This window comes from Eucyclogobius newberryi, unplaced genomic scaffold, assembly GCF_026437365.1.
Source record: "Eucyclogobius newberryi isolate DKJ021-1_F unplaced genomic scaffold, fEucNew1.0.hap1 SCAF_134, whole genome shotgun sequence".
Classification (NCBI taxonomy): domain Eukaryota; kingdom Metazoa; phylum Chordata; class Actinopteri; order Gobiiformes; family Gobiidae; genus Eucyclogobius; species Eucyclogobius newberryi.
The window spans coordinates 70,154-92,500 of NW_027315762.1; the positions used below are offsets into that span (position 1 = coordinate 70,154).

The 22,347-nt window shown below is 48.0% G+C and overlaps 1 protein-coding gene across 1 annotated transcript in view; it reads left to right on the plus strand.

Annotated features, from left to right (window-relative positions):
• prdm6 (PR domain containing 6) overlaps positions 1 to 22,347 on the plus strand; it is a 192,854-nt gene that overhangs the window by 45,949 nt on the left and 124,558 nt on the right. The window contains exons 3-4 of the mRNA XM_072443914.1: positions 11,283 to 11,431; positions 21,939 to 22,097. Of these exons, the coding sequence (XP_072300015.1) occupies positions 11,283 to 11,431; positions 21,939 to 22,097 (308 nt within the window). The remainder of the gene's footprint in view (positions 1 to 11,282; positions 11,432 to 21,938; positions 22,098 to 22,347) is intronic.

The following is a 22,347-nucleotide window of genomic DNA, read 5'->3' on the forward strand; positions in this document are numbered from 1 at the left end:
CCTTAGAGCTTTACACACTCTGAGGCGTGTCTTTAGAGCTATATACACTCTAAGGTGTGTCTTTAGAGCTTTATACCACTCTGAGGTGTGTCTTTAGAGCTTTATACACTCTAAGGTGTGTCTTTAGAGCTATATACAACTCTGAGGTGTGTCTTTAGAGCTTTATACACTCTAAGGTGTGTCTTTAGAGCTTTATACCACTCTGAGGTGTGTGTTTAGAGCTTTACACACTCTGAGGTGTGTCTTTAGAGCTATATACACTCTAAGGTGTGTCTTTAGAGCTTTATACCACTCTGAGGTGTGTCTTTAGAGCTTTATACTTTCTAAGGTGTGTCTTTAGAGCTATATACACTCTAAGGTGTGTCTTTAGAGCTTTATACACTCTAAGGTGTGTCTTTAGAGCTTTATACAACTCTGAGGTGTGTCTTTAGAGCTTTATACACTCTAAGGTGTGTCTTTAGAGCTTTATACACTCTAAGGTGTGTCTTTAGAGCTTTATACAACTCTGAGGTGTGTCTTTAGAGCTTTATACACTCTAAGGTGTGTCTTTAGAGCTTTATACACTCTAAGGTGTGTCTTTAGAGCTATATACAACTCTGAGGTTTGTCTTTAGAGCTTTATACACTCTGAGGTGTGTCTTTAGAGCTTTATACCACTCTGAGGTGTGTCTTTAGAGCTTTATACACCCTAAGGTGTGTCTTTAGAGCTATATACACTCTAAGGTGTGTCTTTAGAGCTTTATACCACTCTGAGGTGTGTCTTTAGAGCTTTATACACTCTAAGGTGTGTCTTTAGAGCTTTATACACTCTGAGGTGTGTCTTTAGAGCTTTATACCGCTCTGAGGTGTGTCTTTAGAGCTTTATACACTCTAAGGTGTGTCTTTAGAGCTTTATACCGCTCTGAGGTGTGTCTTTAGAGCTTTAAACCACTCTGAGGTGTGTCTTTAGAGCTTAATACACTCTGAGGTGTGTCTTTTGAGCTTTATACACTCTGAGGTGCTTCTTTAGAGCTTTATACCACTCTGAGGTGAGTCTTTAGAGCTTTATACCGATCTGAGGTGTGTCTTTAGAGCTTTATACAATCTAAGGTGTGTCTTTAGAGCTTTATACCGCGCTGATGTGTGTCTTTAGAGCTTTAAACACTCTGAGGTGTGTTTTTAGAGCTTTATACACTCTGAGGTGTGTATTTAGAGCTTTATATACTTTGAGGTGTGTCTTTAGAGCTTTATACCACTCTGAGGTGTGTCTTTAGAGCTTTATAAACTCTGAGGTGTGTCTTTAGAGCTTTATACCGCTCTGAGATGTGTCTTTAGAGCTTTATACCGCTCTGAGGTGTGTCTTTAGAGCTGTATACACTCTAAGGTGTCTTTAGAGCTTTATACCGCTCTGAGGTGTGTCTTTAGAGCTTTATACCACTCTGAGGTCTGTTTTTCGAGCTTTATAACACTCTGAGGTGTGTCTTTCGAGCTTTATAACACTTTGAGGTGTGTCTTTAGAGCTTTATACACTCTGAGGTGTGTCTTTAGAGCTTTATACCACTCTCAGGTGTGTCTTTAGAGCTTTATACACCCTAAGGTGTGTCTTTAGAGCTATATACACTCTAAGGTGTGTCTTTAGAGCTTTATACACTCTAAGGTGTGTCTTTAGAGCTATATACCACTCTGAGGTGTGTCTATAGAGCTTTATACACTCTAAGGTGTGTCTTTAGAGCTTTATACACTCTAAGGTGTGTCTTTAGAGCTATATACAACTCTGAGGTGTGTCTTTAGAGCTTTATACACTCTAAGGTGTGTCTTTCGAGCTTTATACCGCTCTGAGGTGTGTCTTTAGAGCTTTACACACTCTGAGGTGTGTCTTTAGAGCTATATACACTCTAAGGTGTGTCTTTAGAGCTTTATACCACTCTGAGGTGTGTCTTTAGAGCTTTATACACTCTAAGGTGTGTCTTTAGAGCTATATACCACTCTGAGGTGTGTCTTTAGAGCTTTATACACTCTGAGGTGTGTCTTTAGAGCTTTATACACTCTGAGGTGTGTCTTTAGAGCTTTATACACTCTAAGGTGTGTCTTTAGAGTTTTATACCACTCTGAGGTGTGTCTTTAGAGCTTTATACACTCTAAGGTGTGTCTTTAGAGCTATATACCACTCTGAAGTGTGTCTTTAGAGCTATATACAACTCTGAGGTGTGTCTTTAGAGCTTTATACACTCTAAGGTGTGTCTTTAGAGCTTTATACCACTCTGAGGTGTGTCTTTAGAGCTTTACACACTCTGAGGTGTGTCTTTAGAGCTATATACCACTCTGAGGTGTCTCTTTAGAGCTTTATACCACTCTGAGGTGTGTCTTTAGAGCTCTATACACTCTAAGGTGTGTCTTTAGAGCTTTATACACTCTGAGGTGTGTCTTTAAAGCTTTATAAACCCTAAGGTGTGTCTTTAGAGCTTTATACCACTCTGAGGTGTGTCTTTAGAGCTATATACCACTCTGAGGTGTGTCTTTAGAGCTATATAAAACTCTGAGGTGTGTCTTTAGAGCTGTATACACTCTAAGGTGTGTCTTTAGAGCTTTATACCACTCTGAGGTGTGTCTTTAGAGCTTTATACCACTCTGAGGTGTGTCTTTAGAGCTTTATACACTCTGAGGTGTGTCTTTAGAGCTTTATACACTCTGAGGTGTGTCTTTAGAGCTTTATACACTCTAAGGTGTGTCTTTAGAGCTATATACCACTCTGAGGTGTGTCTTTAGAGCTTTATACCACTCTGAGGTGTGTCTTTAGAGCTTTATACGCTCTAAGGTGTGTGTTTAGAGCTTTATACCGCTCTGAGGTGTGTCTTTAGAGCTTTATACACTCTGAGGTGTGTCTTTAGAGCTTTACACACTCTGAGGTGTGTCTTTAGAGCTATATAAACTCTAAGGTGTGTCTTTAGAGCTTTATACACTCTAAGGTGTGTCTTTAGAGCTATATACCACTCTGAGGTGTGTCTTTAGAGCTATATACAACTCTGAGGTGTGTCTTTAGAGCTTTATACCACTCTGAGGTGTGTCTTTAGAGCTTTATACCACTCTGAGGTGTGTCTTTAGAGCTTTATACACTCCTAGGTGTGTCTTTAGAGCTTTATACACTCTTAGGTGTGTTTTTAGAGCTTTATACACTCTAAGGTGTGTCTTTAGAGCTTTATACCACTCTGAGGTGTGTCTTTAGAGCTTTATACCACTCTGAGGTGTGTCCTTAGAGCTTTACACACTCTGAGGCGTGTCTTTAGAGCTATATACACTCTAAGGTGTGTCTTTAGAGCTTTATACCACTCTGAGGTGTGTCTTTAGAGCTTTATACCACTCTGAGGTGTGTCTATAGAGCTTTATACACTCTAAGGTGTGTCTTTAGAGCTTTATACCACTCTGAGGTGTGTCTTTAGAGCTTTATACACTCTCAGGTGTGTCTTTAGAGCTTTATACACTCTGAGGTGTGTCTTTAGAGCTTTATACCGCTCTGAGGTGTGTCTTTAGAGCTTTATACACTCTAAGGTGTGTCTTTAGAGCTTTATACCGCTCTGAGGTGTGTCTTTAGAGCTTTATACCACTCTGAGGTGTGTCTTTAGAGCTTTATACACTCTCAGGTGTGTCTTTAGAGCTTTATACACTCTGAGGTGCTTCTTTAGAGCTTTATACCACTCTGAGGTGTGTCTTTAGAGCTTTATACACTCTGAGGTGTGTCTTTAGAGCTTTATAAACTCTGAGGTGTGTCTTTAGAGCTTTATACCACTCTGAGGTGTGTCTTTAGAGCTTTATAAACTCTGAGGTGTGTCTTTAGAGCTTTATACCGCTCTGAGATGTGTCTTTAGAGCTTTATACCGCTCTGAGGTGTGTCTTTAGAGCTGTATACACTCTAAGGTGTCTTTAGAGCTTTATACCGCTCTGAGGTCTGTTTTTCGAGCTTTATAACACTCTGAGGTGTGTCTTTCGAGCTTTATAACACTTTGAGGTGTGTCTTTAGAGCTTTATACACTCTGAGGTGTGTCTTTAGAGCTTTATACCACTCTCAGGTGTGTCTTTAGAGCTTTATACACCCTAAGGTGTGTCTTTAGAGCTATATACACTCTAAGGTGTGTCTTTAGAGCTTTATACACTCTAAGGTGTGTCTTTAGAGCTATATACCACTCTGAGGTGTGTCTATAGAGCTATATACAACTCTGAGGTGTGTCTTTAGAGCTTTATACACTCTAAGGTGTGTCTTTCGAGCTTTATACCGCTCTGAGGTGTGTCTTTAGAGCTTTACACACTCTGAGGTGTGTCTTTAGAGCTATATACACTCTAAGGTGTGTCTTTAGAGCTTTATACCACTCTGAGGTGTGTCTTTAGAGCTTTATACACTCTAAGGTGTGTCTTTAGAGCTATATACCACTCTGAGGTGTGTCTTTAGAGCTATATACAACTCTGAGGTGTGTCTTTAGAGCTTTATACACTCTGAGGTGTGTCTTTAGAGCTTTACACACTCTAAGGTGTGTATTTAGAGCTATATACACTCAAAGGTGTGTCTTTAGAGCTTTATACACTCTAAGGTGTGTCTTTAGAGTTTTATACCACTCTGAGGTGTGTCTTTAGAGCTTTATACACTCTAAGGTGTGTCTTTAGAGCTATATACCACTCTGAAGTGTGTCTTTAGAGCTATATACAACTCTGAGGTGTGTCTTTAGAGCTTTATACACTCTAAGGTGTGTCTTTAGAGCTTTATACCACTCTGAGGTGTGTCTTTAGAGCTTTACACACTCTGAGGTGTGTCTTTAGAGCTTTATACCACTCTGAGGTGTGTCTTTAGAGCTCTATACACTCTAAGGTGTGTCTTTAGAGCTTTATACACTCTGAGGTGTGTCTTTAAAGCTTTATAAACCCTAAGGTGTGTCTTTAGAGCTTTATACCACTCTGAGGTGTGTCTTTAGAGCTATATACCACTCTGAGGTGTGTCTTTAGAGCTTTATACACTCTAAGGTGTGTCTTTAGAGCTATATACCACTCTGAGGTGTGTCTTTAGAGCTTTATACACTCTAAGGTGTGTCTTTAGAGCTTTTTACCACTCTGAGGTGTGTCTTTAGAGCTTTACACACTCTAAGGTGTGTCTTTAGAGCTTTATACCACTCTGAGGTGTGTCTTTAGAGCTTTACACACTCTAAGGTGTGTCTTTAGAGCTTTATACCACTCTGAGGTGTGTCTTTAGAGCTTTATACACTCTAAGGTGTGTCTTTAGAGCTTTTTACCACTCTGAGGTGTGTCTTTAGAGCTTTACACACTCTAAGGTGTGTCTTTAGAGCTTTATACCACTCTGAGGTGTGTCTTTAGAGCTTTATACACTCTAAGGTGTGTCTTTAGAGCTTTATACACTCTGAGGTGTGTCTTTAAAGCTTTATAAACCCTAAGGTGTGTCTTTAGAGCTTTATACCACTCTGAGGTGTGTCTTTAGAGCTTTATACACTCTAAGGTGTGTCTTAATAGCTATATACCACTCTGAGGTGTGTCTTTAGAGCTTAATCCACTCTAAGGTGTGTCTTTAGAGCTTTATACCACTCTGAGGTGTGTCTTTAGAGCTTTATACACTCTGAGGTGTGTCTTTAGAGCTTTATACACTCTAAGGTGTGTCTTTAGAGCTTTATACACTCTGAGGTGTGTCTTTAGAGCTTTACACACTCTGAGGTGTGTCTTTAGAGCTATATACACTCTAAGGTGTGTCTTTAGAGCTTTATACCACTCTGAGGTGTGTCTTTAGAGCTTTATACACTCTAAGGTGTGTCTTTAGAGCTATATACCACTCTGAGGTGTGTCTTTAGAGCTATATACAACTCTGAGGTGTGTCTTTAGAGCTTTATACACTCTAAGGTGTGTCTTTAGAGCTTTATACCACCCTAAGGTGTGTCTTTAGAGCTTTATACACTCTGAGGTGTGTCTTTAGAGCTTTATACCACTCTGAGGTGTGTCTTTAGAGCTTTATACACTCTAAGGTTTGTCTTTAGAGCTTTTTACCACTCTGAGGTGTCTTTAGAGCTTTTTACCACTCTGAGGTGTGTCTTTAGAGCTTTATACCACTCTGAGGTGTGTCTTTAGAGCTTTATACACTCTGAGGTGTGTCTTTAGAGCTTTATACACTCTGAGGTGTGTCTTTAGAGCTTTATACACTCTGAGGTGTGTCTTTAGAGCTTTATACACTCTGAGGTGTGTCTTTAGAGCTTTATACCACTCTGAGGTGTGTCTTTAGAGCTTTATAACACTCTGAGGTGTGTCTTTAGAGCTATATACACTCTAAGGTGTGTCTTTAGAGCTTTATACACCCTAAGGTGTGTCTTTAGAGCTTTATACCACTCTGAGGTGTGTCTTTAGAGCCATATACACTCTAAGGTGTGTCTTTAGAGCTTTATACCACTCTGAGGTATGTCTTTAGAGCTATATACCACTCTGAGGTGTGTCTTTAGAGCTATATACAACTCTGAGGTGTGTTTTTAGAGCTTTATACACTCTAAGGTGTGTCTTTAGAGCTTTATACCACTCTGAGGTGTGTCTTTAGAGCTATATACACTCTAAGGTGTGTCTTTAGAGCTTTATACCACTCTTAGGTGTGTCTTTAGAGCTTTATACACTCTAAGGTGTGTCTTTAGAGCTATATACCACTCTGAGGTGTGTCTTTAGAGCTATATACAACTCTGAGGTGTTTTTTTAGAGCTTTACACACTCTAAGGTGTGTCTTTAGAGCTATATACACTCTAAGGTGTGTCTTTAGAGCTTTATAAACTCTAAGGTGTGTCTTTAGAGCTTTATACCACTCTGAGGTGTGTCTTTAGAGCTTTATACCACTCTGAGGTGTGTCTTTAGAGCTATATACCACTCTAAGGTGTGTCTTTAGAGCTTTATACCACTCTGAGGTGTGTCTTTAGAGCTTTATACCACTCTGAGGTGTGTCTTTAGAGCTTTATACCACTCTGAGGTGTGTCTTTAGAGCTTTACACACTCTAAGGTGTGTCTTTAGAGCTTTACACACTCTGAGGTGTGTCTTTAGAGCTTTATACCACTCTGAGGTGTGTCTTTAGAGCTTTATACACTCTAAGGTGTGTCTTTAGAGCTTTTTACCACTCTGAGGTGTCTTTAGAGCTTTTTACCACTCTGAGGTGTGTCTTTAGAGCTTTATACACTCTGAGGTGTGTCTTTAGAGCTTTATACACTCTGAGGTGTGACTTTAGAGCTTTATACACTCTGAGGTGTGTCTTTAGAGCTTTATACACTCTGAGGTGTGTCTTTAGAGCTTTATACCACTCTGAGGTGTGTCTTTAGAGCTTTATACACTCTGAGGTGTGTCTTTTGAGCTTTATACACTCTGAGGTGTGTCTTTAGAGCTTTATACACCCTAAGGTGTGTCTTTAGAGCTTTATACCACTCTGAGGTATGTCTTTAGAGCTACATACACTCTAAGGTGTGTCTTTAGAGCTTTATACCACTCTGAGGTATGTCTTTAGAGCTATATACCACTCTGAGGTGTGTCTTTAGAGCTACATACACTCTGAGGTGTGTCTTTAGAGCTACATACACTCTAAGGTGTGTCTTTAGAGCTTTATACCACTCTGAGGTATGTCTTTAGAGCTATATACCACTCTGAGGTGTGTCTTTAGAGCTATATACAACTCTGAGGTGTGTCTTTAGAGCTTTATACACTCTAAGGTGTGTCTTTAGAGCTTTATACCACTCTGAGGTGTGTCTTTAGAGCTTTATACACTCTGAGGTGTGTCTTTAGAGCTATATACAACTCTGAGGTGTGTCTTTAGAGCTTTATACCACTCTGAGGTGTGTTTTTAGAGCTTTACACACTCTAAAGTGTGTCTTTAGAGCTATATACACTCTAAGGTGTGTCTTTAGAGCTTTATAAACTCTAAGGCGTGTCTTAAGAGCTTTATACCACTCTGAGGTGTGTCTTTAGAGCTATATACCACTCTAAGGTGTGTCTTTAGAGCTTTATACCACTCTGAGGTGTGTCTTTAGAGCTTTACACACTCTAAGGTGTGTCTTTAGAGCTTTATACAGTCTGAGGTGTGTCTTTAGAGCTTTACACACTCTGAGGTGTGTCTTTAGAGCTTTACACACTCTAAGGTGTGTCTTTAGAGCTTTACACACTCTGAGGTGTGTCTTTAGAGCTTTATACAGTCTGAGGTGTGTCTTTAGAGCTTTATACACTCTAAGGTGTGTCTTTAGAGCTTTATACACTCTAAGGTGTGTCTTTAGAGCTTTATACCACTCTGAGGTGTGTCTTTAGAGCTTTACACACTCTAAGGTGTGTCTTTAGAGCTTTATACAGTCTGAGGTGTGTCTTTAGAGCTTTATACACTCTAAGGTGTGTCTTTAGAGCTTTATACACTCTAAGGTGTGTCTTTAGAGCTTTATACCACTCTGAGGTGTGTCTTTAGAGCTTTATACACTCTGAGGTGTGTCTTTAGAGCTATATACAACTCTGAGGTGTGTCTTTAGAGCTTTATACCACTCTGAGGTGTGTTTTTAGAGCTTTACACACTCTAAAGTGTGTCTTTAGAGCTATATACACTCTAAGGTGTGTCTTTAGAGCTTTATAAACTCTAAGGCGTGTCTTAAGAGCTTTATACCACTCTGAGGTGTGTCTTTAGAGCTATATACCACTCTAAGGTGTGTCTTTAGAGCTTTATACCACTCTGAGGTGTGTCTTTAGAGCTTTACACACTCTAAGGTGTGTCTTTAGAGCTTTATACAGTCTGAGGTGTGTCTTTAGAGCTTTACACACTCTGAGGTGTGTCTTTAGAGCTTTACACACTCTAAGGTGTGTCTTTAGAGCTTTACACACTCTGAGGTGTGTCTTTAGAGCTTTATACAGTCTGAGGTGTGTCTTTAGAGCTTTATACACTCTAAGGTGTGTCTTTAGAGCTTTATACACTCTAAGGTGTGTCTTTAGAGCTTTATACCACTCTGAGGTGTGTCTTTAGAGCTTTACACACTCTAAGGTGTGTCTTTAGAGCTTTATACAGTCTGAGGTGTGTCTTTAGAGCTTTATACACTCTAAGGTGTGTCTTTAGAGCTTTATACACTCTAAGGTGTGTCTTTAGAGCTTTATACCACTCTGAGGTGTGTCTTTAGAGCTTTGTAGACTGGTTTGCACTCGGACACTTGGAGCGTTATGGGAAGTGGCACTTCCTGTTTGGTCTGCGCCTCAGAGTTATGCTTCGAGAACCTCCAGACACTTAACACTGTACGGAGGCGGGGCTGAGACCCTAACCCAGTTTCAGACCCTGTTTCAGACCCAGTTTCAGACTCTGTTTCAGACTCTGTTTCAGACCCTGCTTCAGACTCTGTTTCAGACCCTGCTTCAGACTCTGTTTCAGACCCTGTTTCAGACCCTGTTTCAGACCCTGTTTCAGACCCTGTTTCAGACTCTGTTTCAGACCCTGTTTCAGACCCTGTTTCAGACTCTGTTTCAGACCCTGTTTCAGACCTGTTTCAGACCCTGTTTCAGACTCTGTTTCAGACTCTGTTTCAGACTCTGTTTCAGACTCTGTTTCAGACCCTGTTTCAGACCCTGTTTCAGACCCTGTTTCAGACTCTGTTTCAGACTCTGTTTCAGACCCTGTTTCAGACCCTGTTTCAGACCCTGTTTCAGACCAGTTTCAGACCCTGTTTCAGACCCTGTTTCAGACCCTGTTTCAGACTCTGTTTCAGACCCTGTTTCAGACCCTGTTTCAGACTCTGTTTCAGACCCTGTTTCAGACCCTGTTTCAGACCCTGTTTCAGACCCTGTTTCAGACCCTGTTTCAGACTCTGTTTCAGACTCTGTTTCAGACCCTGTTTCAGACTCTGTTTCAGACCCTGTTTCAGACCCTGTTTCAGACCCTGTTTCAGACTCTGTTTCAGACCCTGTTTCAGACCCTGCTTCAGACCCTGTTTCAGACTCTGTTTCAGACTCTGTTTCAGACTCTGTTTCAGACCCTGTTTCAGACCCTGTTTCAGACTCTGTTTAAGACCCTGTTTCAGACCCTGTTTCAGACTCTGTTTCAGACCCTGTTTCAGACCCTGTTTCAGACTCTGTTTCAGACCCTGTTTCAGACTCTGTTTCAGACTCTGTTTCAGACTCTGTTTCAGACCCTGTTTCAGACTCTGTTTCAGACCCTGTTTCAGACTCTGTTTCAGACCCTGTTTCAGACCCTGTTTCAGACCCTGTTTCAGACCCTGTTTCAGACTCTGTTTCAGACCCTGTTTCAGACCCTGCTTCAGACCCTGTTTCAGACTCTGTTTCAGACCCTGTTTCAGACTCTGTTTCAGACCTGTTTCAGACTCTGTTTCAGACCCTGTTTCAGACCCTGTTTCAGACCCTGTTTCAGACCCTGTTTAAGACTCTGTTTCAGACTCTGTTTCAGACCCTGTTTCAGACCCTGTTTCAGACCCTGTTTCAGACCAGTTTCAGACCCTGTGGTTTCTCTTGTTCTTCACATTTCTGGATGTTGTCTCTGGCTCTCTTCCAGGTTCCTCTCGCTTCAGTTGAAGTTCCTTCCTTGCGTCTGTGAGATTTGAGCTCTGATAATAAAGCCACATTACGTTCCTTCAGTCAATTAACGTCTGCCCCATAATGCACCTCTGCTCACCGCGTTTGACCCAAAACCAGAGCGTCTGACCAGCTGAAACGAGACTATAAACAATAGCAGAATGAAACACTTCATTTGTGACTCGAATGAGAAGCTGTTTTTTCAAAATTTTACATATTCACATTTCCTGAAGCACATCACGCCGATAATCGTTAATCCTGATTATTTATGTCACAATACGACATCGAATCCAAAAAAAACAATAAAGCCCGTTTTAGAATCAAAATGAAGTCGTTTGAAGTCAGTCGTCGTGGCGACCAGAGGAAGATGAACCACGAAACTAAAGCCTGACTTTTCAGCATTGTTTATAAAACTTTTAACGTACATTTCAGAGTCTGTGAGGGATTTTATCCTGAAAAAAGAATTTAATACGTATTATTTTTGTAACTAAGCACTAGAGTATTTGAATTTACCTAAAAATACAGATGAAAATAGTTATGAAATTAACTTAAATCTCGACCAAACTCAGCCCATTGAACGTGTAAAACTATAAAAGTAATATTTTTTTATTTTAGGAAGGATTTTTAGCTAAAGTGTAATAACATGTTTTATGACGTGAACGATGAGCAGAACAAATGTTGATCATGAAATAAAAAGCAGATTTTCCTTGTGTTTGATGAAAAGCGTTTGTAACGTGTTCGTTTCCTCACAGGATGTGACATGTGCGCCGACAACAGAAACGGCGAGTGTCCCATGCACGGGCCCCTGCACTCACTGCGCCGCCTGGTGGGCACCAGCAGCACCGCGGCTCCTGTGGCTCCGCCCGATGTTCCCGACTGGCTCCGGGACCTGCCCAGAGAGGTAAACGCAGACGAGCAACACACAGACGAGCAACACGCAGACGAGCAACAAGCAGACGAGCAACACGCAGACGAGCAACACGCAGACGAGCAACACGCAGACGAGCAACACGCAGACGAGCAACACGCAGACGAGCAACACGCAGACGAACAAGACACAGACGAGCAAGACAGAGACGAGCAACACTCAGACGAGCAACACGCAGACGAGCAACACGCAGACGAGCAACACGCAGACGAGCAACACGCAGACGAGCAACACGCAGACGAGCAACACGCAGACGAGCAACACGCAGACGAGCAACACACAGACGAACAACACGCAGACGAGCAACACGCAGACGAGCAACACGCAGACAAGCAACACGCAGACGAGCAACACGCAGACGAGCAACACGCAGACGAGCAACACGCAGACGAGCAACACTCAGACGAGCAACAAGCAGACGAGCAACAAGCAGACGAGCAACAAGCAGACGAGCAATACGCAGACAAACAACACGCAGACGACAACACGCAGACGAGCAACAAGCAGACGAGCAACACGCAGACGAGCAACACAGAGACGAGCAACAAGCAGACGAGCAACACGCAGACGAGCAACAAGCAGACGAACAACACGCAGACGAGCAATACGCAGACAAACAACACGCAGACGACAACACGGAGACGAACAACACGCAGACGAGCAACACGCAGACGAACAACACGCAGTTGAGCAACACGCAGACGAGCAACACGCAGACGAGCAACACGCAGACGAGCAACACACAGACGAACAACACGCAGACGAGCAACACGCAGACGAGCAACACGCAGACAAGCAACACGCAGACGAGCAACACGCAGACGAGCAACACGCAGACGAGCAACACGCAGACGAGCAACACGCAGACGAGCAACACTCAGACGAGCAACAAGCAGACGAGCAACAAGCAGACGAGCAACACGCAGACGAGCAACACGCAGACGAGCAACACACAGATGAGCAACACTCAGACGAGCAACACGCAGACGAGCAACACACAGACGAACAACACGCAGACGAGCAACACGCAGACGAGCAACACACAGACGAGCAACAAGTAGACGAGCAACAAGCAGACGAGCAACACGCAGACGAGCAACACGCAGACGAACAACAAGCAGACGAGCAACACGCAGACGAGCAACACGCAGACGAGCAACACGCAGACGAGCAACAAGCAGACGAGCAACACGCAGACGAGCAACACGCAGACGAGCAACACGCAGACGAGCAACAAGCAGACGAGCAACACGCAGACGAGCAACACGCAGACGAGCAACACGCAGACGAGCAACAAGCAGACGAGCAACACGCAGACGAGCAACACGCAGACGAGCAACACGCAGACGAGCAACACGCAGACGAGCAACACGCAGACGAACAAGACACAGACGAGCAAGACAGAGACGAGCAACACTCAGACGAGCAACACGCAGACGAGCAACACACAGACGAGCAACAAGCAGACGAGCAACACGCAGACGAGCAACACGCAGACGAGCAACACGCAGACGAGCAACAAGCAGACGAGCAACACGCAGACGAGCAACACGCAGACGAGCAACACGCAGACGAGCAACACGCAGACCAGCAACACGCAGACGAGCAACACGCAGACGAGCAACACAGAGACGAGCAACAAGCAGACGAGCAACACGCAGACGAGCAACACGCAGACGAGCAACACGCAGACGAGCAACACGCAGACCAGCAACACGCAGACGAGCAACACGCAGACGAGCAACACGCAGACGAGCAACACGCAGACGAGCAACACGCAGACGAGCAACACGCAGACGAGCAACACGCAGACGAACAAGACACAGACGAGCAAGACAGAGACGAGCAACACTCAGACGAGCAACACGCAGACGAGCAACACGCAGACGAGCAACACGCAGACGAGCAACACGCAGACGAGCAACACGCAGACGAGCAACACACAGACGAGCAACACGCAGACGAGCAACACAGAGACGAGCAACAAGCAGACGAGCAACACGCAGACGAGCAACACGCAGACGAGCAACACGCAGACCAGCAACACGCAGACGAGCAACACGCAGACGAGCAACACGCAGACGAGCAACACGCAGACGAGCAACACGCAGACGAGCAACACGCAGACGAGCAACAAGCAGACGAGCAACACGCAGACGAGCAACACGCAGACGAGCAACACTCAGACGAGCAACAAGCAGACGAGCAACAAGCAGACGAGCAACACGCAGACGAGCAACACGCAGACGAGCAACACAGAGACGAGCAACAAGCAGACGAGCAACAAGCAGACGAGCAACACGCAGACGAGCAACAAGCAGACGAGCAATACGCAGACAAACAACACGCAGACGACAACACGCAGACGAACAACACGGAGACGAACAACACGCAGACGAGCAACACGCAGACGAACAACACGCAGACGAGCAACACGCAGACGAACAACACGCAGTTGAGCAACACGCAGACGAGCAACATGCAGACGAACAACAAGCAGACGAGCAACAAGCAGATGAGCAACAAGCAGACGGGCAACACGCAGACGAGCAACACTCAGACGAGCAACAAGCAGACGAGCAACAAGCAGATGAGCAACACAGAGATGAGCAACAAGCAGACGAGCAACACGCAGACGGTCAACACGCAGACGAGCAACACTCAGATGAGCAACAAGCAGACGAGCAACACAGAGACGAGCAACAAGCAGACGAGCAACAAGCAGACGGGCAACACAGAGACGAGCAACACGCAGACGAGCAACACTCAGACGAGCAACAAGCAGACGAGCAACAAGCAGACGAGCAACAAGCAGACGGGCAACACGCAGACGAGCAACACTCAGACGAGCAACACTCAGACGAGCAACAAGCAGACGAGCAACAAGCAGACGGGCAACAAGCAGACGGGCAACACGCAGACGAGCAACACTCAGACGAGCAACAAGCAGACGAGCAACAAGCAGACGAGCAACACGCAGACGAGCAACACAGAGACGAGCAACAAGCAGACGAGCAACACGCAGACGAGCAACACGCAGACGAGCAGCACGCAGACGACCAACACCCAGACGAACAACACAGAGACGAGCAACACGCAGACGAGCAACACAGAGACGAGCAACACACAGAGGAACAAGACACAGACGAGCAACAAGCAGACGAGCAACACGCAGACGAGCAACACACAGACGAGCAACACGCAGACGAGCAACACAGAGACGAGCAACAAGCAGACGAGCAACACGCAGACGAGCAACACGCAGACGAGCAACACGCAGACCAGCAACACGCAGACGAGCAACACGCAGACGAGCAACACGCAGACGAGCAACACGCAGACGAGCAACACGCAGACGAGCAACACGCAGACGAACAAGACACAGACGAGCAAGACAGAGACGAGCAACACTCAGACGAGCAACACGCAGACGAGCAACACGCAGACGAGCAACACGCAGACGAGCAACACGCAGACGAGCAACACGCAGACGAGCAACACACAGACGAGCAACACGCAGACGAGCAACACGCAGACGAGCAACACGCAGACGAGCAACACACAGACGAACAACACGCAGACGAGCAACACACAGACGAACAACACTCAGACGAGCAACAAGCAGACGAGCAACACGCAGACGAGCAACACGCAGACGAACAACACGCAGACGAGCAACACGCAGACGAGCAACACACAGACGAGCAACAAGCAGACGAGCAACAAGCAGACGAGCAACACGCAGACGAGCAACACGCAGACGAGCAACACGCAGACGAGCAACACGCAGACGAGCAACAAGCAGACGAGCAACACGCAGACGAACAAGACACAGACGAGCAAGACACAGACGAGCAACACACAGACGAACAAGACACAGATGAGCAACACGCAGACGAGCAACAAGCAGACGAGCAACACGCAGACGAGCAACAAGCAGACGAGCAGCACGCAGACGAGCAACACAGAGACGAGCAACAAGCAGACGAGCAACACAGAGACGAGCAACACACAGACGAGCCACACTCAGACGAGCAACAAGCAGACGAGCAACACGCAGACGAGCAACACTCAGACGAGCAACAAGCAGACGAGCAACAAGCAGACGAGCAACACGCAGACGAGCAACACGCAGACGAGCAACACAGAGACGAGCAACAAGCAGACGAGCAACAAGCAGACGAGCAACACGCAGACGAGCAACAAGCAGACGAGCAATACGCAGACAAACAACACGCAGACGACAACACGCAGACGAACAACACGGAGACGAACAACACGCAGACGAGCAACACGCAGACGAACAACACGCAGACGAGCAACACGCAGACGAACAACACGCAGTTGAGCAACACGCAGACGAGCAACATGCAGACGAACAACAAGCAGACGAGCAACAAGCAGATGAGCAACAAGCAGACGGGCAACACGCAGACGAGCAACACTCAGACGAGCAACAAGCAGACGAGCAACAAGCAGACGGGCAACACGCAGACGAGCAACACTCAGACGAGCAACAAGCAGACGAGCAACAAGCAGATGAGCAACACAGAGATGAGCAACAAGCAGACGAGCAACACGCAGACGGTCAACACGCAGACGAGCAACACTCAGATGAGCAACAAGCAGACGAGCAACACAGAGACGAGCAACAAGCAGACGAGCAACAAGCAGACGGGCAACACAGAGACGAGCAACACGCAGACGAGCAACACTCAGACGAGCAACAAGCAGACGAGCAACAAGCAGACGAGCAACAAGCAGACGGGCAACACGCAGACGAGCAACACTCAGACGAGCAACACTCAGACGAGCAACAAGCAGACGAGCAACAAGCAGACGAGCAACACTCAGACGAGCAACAAGCAGACGAGCAACAAGCAGACGAGCAACACGCAGACGAGCAACACAGAGACGAGCAACAAGCAGACGAGCAACACGCAGACGAGAAACACGCAGACGAGCAGCACGCAGACGACCAACACCCAGACGAACAACACAGAGACGAGCAACACGCAGAGGAACAAGACACAGACGAGCAACAAGCAGACGAGCAACAAGCAGACGAGCAACACGCAGACGAGCAACACGCAGACGAGCAACACAGAGACGAGCAACAAGCAGACGAGCAACACGCAGACGAGCAACACTCAGACGAGCAACAAGCAGACGAGCAACACGCAGACGAGCAACACAGAGACGAACAAGACACAGACGAGCAACAAGCAGACGAGCAACAAGCAGACGAGCAACACACAGACGAGCAACACGCAGACGAGCAACACAGAGATGAGCAACAAGCAGACGAGCAACACGCAGACGAGCAACACGCAGACGAGCAACACAGACGAGCAACAAGCAGACGAGCAACAAGCAGACGAGCAACAAGCAGACGAGCAACAAGCAGACGAGCAACACGCAGACGAGCAACACAGAGACGAGCAACAAGCAGACGAGCAACACGCAGACGAGCAACACAGAGACGAGCAAGACACAGACGAGCAACAAGCAGACGAGCAACAAGCAGACGAGCAACAAGCAGACGAGCAACATGCAGACGAGCAACACAGAGACGAGCAACACGCAGACGAGCAACAAGCAGACGAGCAACACGCAGACGAGCAACACAGAGACGAGCAACACGCAGACGACCAACACCCAGACGAACAACACAGAGACGAGCAACACGCAGACGAGCAACAAGCAGACGAGCAACAAGCAGACGAGCAACACGCAGACGAGCAACACGCAGACGAGCAACAAGCAGACGAGCAACAAGCAGATGAGCAACACAGAGATGAGCAACAAGCAGACGAGCAACACGCAGACGGTCAACACGCAGACGAGCAACACTCAGATGAGCAACAAGCAGACGAGCAACACAGAGACGAGCAACAAGCAGACGAGCAACAAGCAGACGGGCAACACAGAGACGAGCAACACGCAGACGAACAAGACACAGACGAGCAACACACAGACGAGCAACACGCAGACGAGCAACAAGCAGACGAGCAACACGCAGACGAGCAACACGCAGAGGAGCAACACGCAGACGAGCAACACGCAGACCAGCAACACGCAGACGAGCAACACGCAGACGAGCAACACAGAGACGAGCAACAAGCAGACGAGCAACACGCAGACGAGCAACACGCAGACGAGCAACACGCAGACGAGCAACACGCAGACCAGCAACACGCAGACGAGCAACACGCAGACGAGCAACACGCAGACGAGCAACACGCAGACGAGCAACACGCAGACGAGCAACACGCAGACGAGCAACACGCAGACGAACAAGACACAGACGAGCAAGACAGAGACGAGCAACACTCAGACGAGCAACACGCAGACGAGCAACATGCAGACGAGCAACACGCAGACGAGCAACACGCAGACGAGCAACACGCAGACGAGCAACACACAGACGAGCAACACGCAGACGAGCAACACAGAGACGAGCAACAAGCAGACGAGCAACACGCAGACGAGCAACACGCAGACGAGCAACACGCAGACCAGCAACACGCAGACGAGCAACACGCAGACGAGCAACACGCAGACGAGCAACACGCAGACGAGCAACACGCAGACGAACAAGACACAGACGAGCAAGACAGAGACGAGCAACACTCAGACGAGCAACACGCAGACGAGCAACACGCAGACGAGCAACACGCAGACGAGCAACACGCAGACGAGCAACACGCAGACGAGCAACACACAGACGAGCAACACGCAGACGAGCAACACGCAGACGAGCAACACGCAGACGAGCAACACACAGACGAACAACACGCAGACGAGCAACACACAGACGAACAACACTCAGACGAGCAACAAGCAGACGAGCAACACGCAGACGAGCAACACGCAGACGAACAACACGCAGACGAGCAACACGCAGACGAGCAACACACAGACGAGCAACAAGCAGACGAGCAACAAGCAGACGAGCAACACGCAGACGAGCAACACGCAGACGAGCAACACGCAGACGAGCAACACGCAGACGAGCAACAAGCAGACGAGCAACACGCAGACGAACAAGACACAGACGAGCAAGACACAGACGAGCAACACACAGACGAACAAGACACAGATGAGCAACACGCAGACGAGCAACAAGCAGACGAGCAGCACGCAGACGAGCAACACAGCGACGAGCAACAAGCAGACGAGCAACACAGAGACGAGCAACACACAGACGAGCCACACTCAGACGAGCAACAAGCAGACGAGCAACACGCAGACGAGCAACACTCAGACGAGCAACAAGCAGACGAGCAACAAGCAGACGAGCAACACGCAGACGAGCAACACGCAGACGAGCAACACAGAGACGAGCAACAAGCAGACGAGCAACAAGCAGACGAGCAACACGCAGACGAGCAACAAGCAGACGAGCAATACGCAGACAAACAACACGCAGACGACAACACGCAGACGAACAACACGGAGACGAACAACACGCAGACGAGCAACACGCAGACGAACAACACGCAGACGAGCAACACGCAGACGAACAACACGCAGTTGAGCAACACGCAGACGAGCAACATGCAGACGAACAACAAGCAGACGAGCAACAAGCAGATGAGCAACAAGCAGACGGGCAACACGCAGACGAGCAACACTCAGACGAGCAACAAGCAGACGAGCAACAAGCAGACGGGCAACACGCAGACGAGCAACACTCAGACGAGCAACAAGCAGACGAGCAACAAGCAGATGAGCAACACAGAGATGAGCAACAAGCAGACGAGCAACACGCAGACGGTCAACACGCAGACGAGCAACACTCAGATGAGCAACAAGCAGACGAGCAACACAGAGACGAGCAACAAGCAGACGAGCAACAAGCAGACGGGCAACACAGAGACGAGCAACACGCAGACGAGCAACACTCAGACGAGCAACAAGCAGACGAGCAACAAGCAGACGAGCAACAAGCAGACGGGCAACACGCAGACGAGCAACACTCAGACGAGCAACAAGCAGACGAGCAACAAGCAGACGAGCAACACGCAGACGAGCAACACGCAGACGAGCAACACAGAGACGAGCAACAAGCAGACGAGCAACACGCAGACGAGCAACACGCAGACGAGCAGCACGCAGACGACCAACACCCAGACGAACAACACAGAGACGAGCAACACGCAGACGAGCAACACAGAGACGAGCAACACACAGAGGAACAAGACACAGACGAGCAACAAGCAGACGAGCAACAAGCAGACGAGCAACACGCAGACGAGCAACACGCAGACGAGCAACACAGAGACGAGCAACAAGCAGACGAGCAACACGCAGACGAGCAACACTCAGACGAGCAACAAGCAGACGAGCAACACGCAGACGAGCAACACAGAGACGAACAAGACACAGACGAGCAACAAGCAGACGAGCAACAAGCAGACGAGCAACACACAGACGAGCAACACGCAGACGAGCAACACAGAGACGAGCAACAAGCAGACGAGCAACACGCAGACGAGCAACACGCAGACGAGCAACACAGACGAGCAACAAGCAGACGAGCAACAAGCAGACGAGCAACAAGCAGACGAGCAACAAGCAGACGAGCAACACGCAGACGAGCAACACAGAGACGAGCAACACGCAGACGAGCAACAAGCAGACGAGCAACACGCAGACGAGCAACACAGAGACGAGCAACACGCAGACGACCAACACCCAGACGAACAACACAGAGACGAGCAACACGCAGACGAGCAACAAGCAGACGAGCAACAAGCAGACGAGCAACACGCAGACGAGCAACACGCAGACGAGCAACAAGCAGACGAGCAACACAGAGACGAGCAACAAGCAGACGAGCAACACGCAGACGAGCAACAAGCAGACGAGCAACACGCAGACGAGCAACACAGAGACGAACAAGACACAGACGAGCAACAAGCAGACGAGCAACAAGCAGACGAGCAACACACAGACGAGCAACACGCAGACGAGCAACAAGCAGACGAGCAACAAGCAGACGAGCAACAAGCAGACGAGCAACACGCAGACGAGCAACAAGCAGACGAGCAACACGCAGACGAGCAACAAGCAGACGAGCAACACTCAGACGAGCAACAAGCAGACGAGCAACACGCAGACGAGCAACACTCAGACGAGCAACAAGCAGACGAGCAACACGCAGACGAGCAACACGCAGACGAGCAACACGCAGACGAGCAACACACAGATGAGCAACACTCAGACGAGCAACAAGCAGACGAGCAACACACAGACGAACAACACGCAGACGAGCAACACGCAGACGAGCAACACACAGACGAGCAACACGCAGACGAGCAACAAGCAGACGAGCAACAAGCAGACGAGCAACAAGCAGACGAGCAACACGCAGACGAGCAACAAGCAGACGAGCAACACGCAGACGAGCAACAAGCAGACGAGCAACACTCAGACGAGCAACAAGCAGACGAGCAACACGCAGACGAGCAACACGCAGACGAGCAACAAGCAGACGAGCAACACGCAGACGAGCAACAAGCAGACGAGCAACACGCAGACGAGCAACACGCAGACGAGCAACAAGCAGACGAGCAACAAGCAGACAAGCAACAAGCAGACGAGCAACACGCAGACGAGCAACAAGCAGACGAGCAACACACTGACGAAAAAGACACAGACGACCAACAAGCAGACGAGCAACACTCAGACGAGCAACAAGCAGACGAGCAACAAGCAGACGAGCAACAAGCAGACAAGCAACAAGCAGACGAGCAACACGCAGACGAGCAACAAGCAGACGAGCAACACACTGACGAAAAAGACACAGACGACCAACAAGCAGACGAGCAACAAGCAGACGAGCAACACGCAGACGAGCAACACGCAGACAAGCAACACAGAGACGAGCAACAAGCAGACGAGCAACACGCAGACGAGCAACAAGCAGACGAGCAACACACAGATGAGCAACACTCAGACGAGCAACAAGCAGACGAGCAACACGCAGACGAGCAACACGCAGACAAGCAACACAGAGACGAGCAACAAGCAGACGAGCAACACGCAGACGAGCAACAAGCAGACGAGCAACACGCAGACGACCAACACGCAGACGAACAACACGCAGACGAGCAATACGCAGACGAGCAATACGCAGACGAGCAACACGCAGACGAACAACACGCAGACGGGCAACACGCAGACGGGCAACACGCAGACGCAGACGAACAAGACGCAGACGCAGACGAACAACACGCAGACGAACAACACGCAGACGAGCAACACGCAGACGAGCAACACACAGACGAACAAGACGCAGTTGAGCAACACGCAGACGAGCAACACGCAGTTGAGCAACACGCAGACGAGCAACACGCAGACGAGCAACACACAGACGAACAACACGCAGACGAGCAACACGCAGACGAACAACACGCAACAACTTCCAGGTCTTCCTCTGTGTCTCTACAGTCATGTCTGTGCTGTGTTCCAGGTGTGCCTCTGCACCAGCACAGTTCCTGGTCTGGGTTATGGGATCTGCGCGGCCCAGAGGATCCCTCAGGGCACGTGGATCGGCCCGTTTCAGGGCGTCCCGTTGCTGCTCGACAAGATCCACAGCGGCGTGCTCAGGAACTCCAGGCATCTGTGGGAGGTGAGGTCACTCTGCGCCGCGTCGAGGTCACTCTGCGCCGCGTCAAGCTTGTATTTGGTGCATTTCTCTGGTTCTAGAGCTTGTGTTTGATGCATTTCTTTGGTTCTAGAAGAGCTTGTATTCGGTGCATTTCTCTGGTTCTGGAGCTTGTATTTGGTGCATTTCTCTGGTTCTAGAGGAGCTTGTACCCGGTGCATTTCTCTGGTTCTAGAGCTTGTATTTGGTGCATTTCTATGGTTCTAGAGGAGCT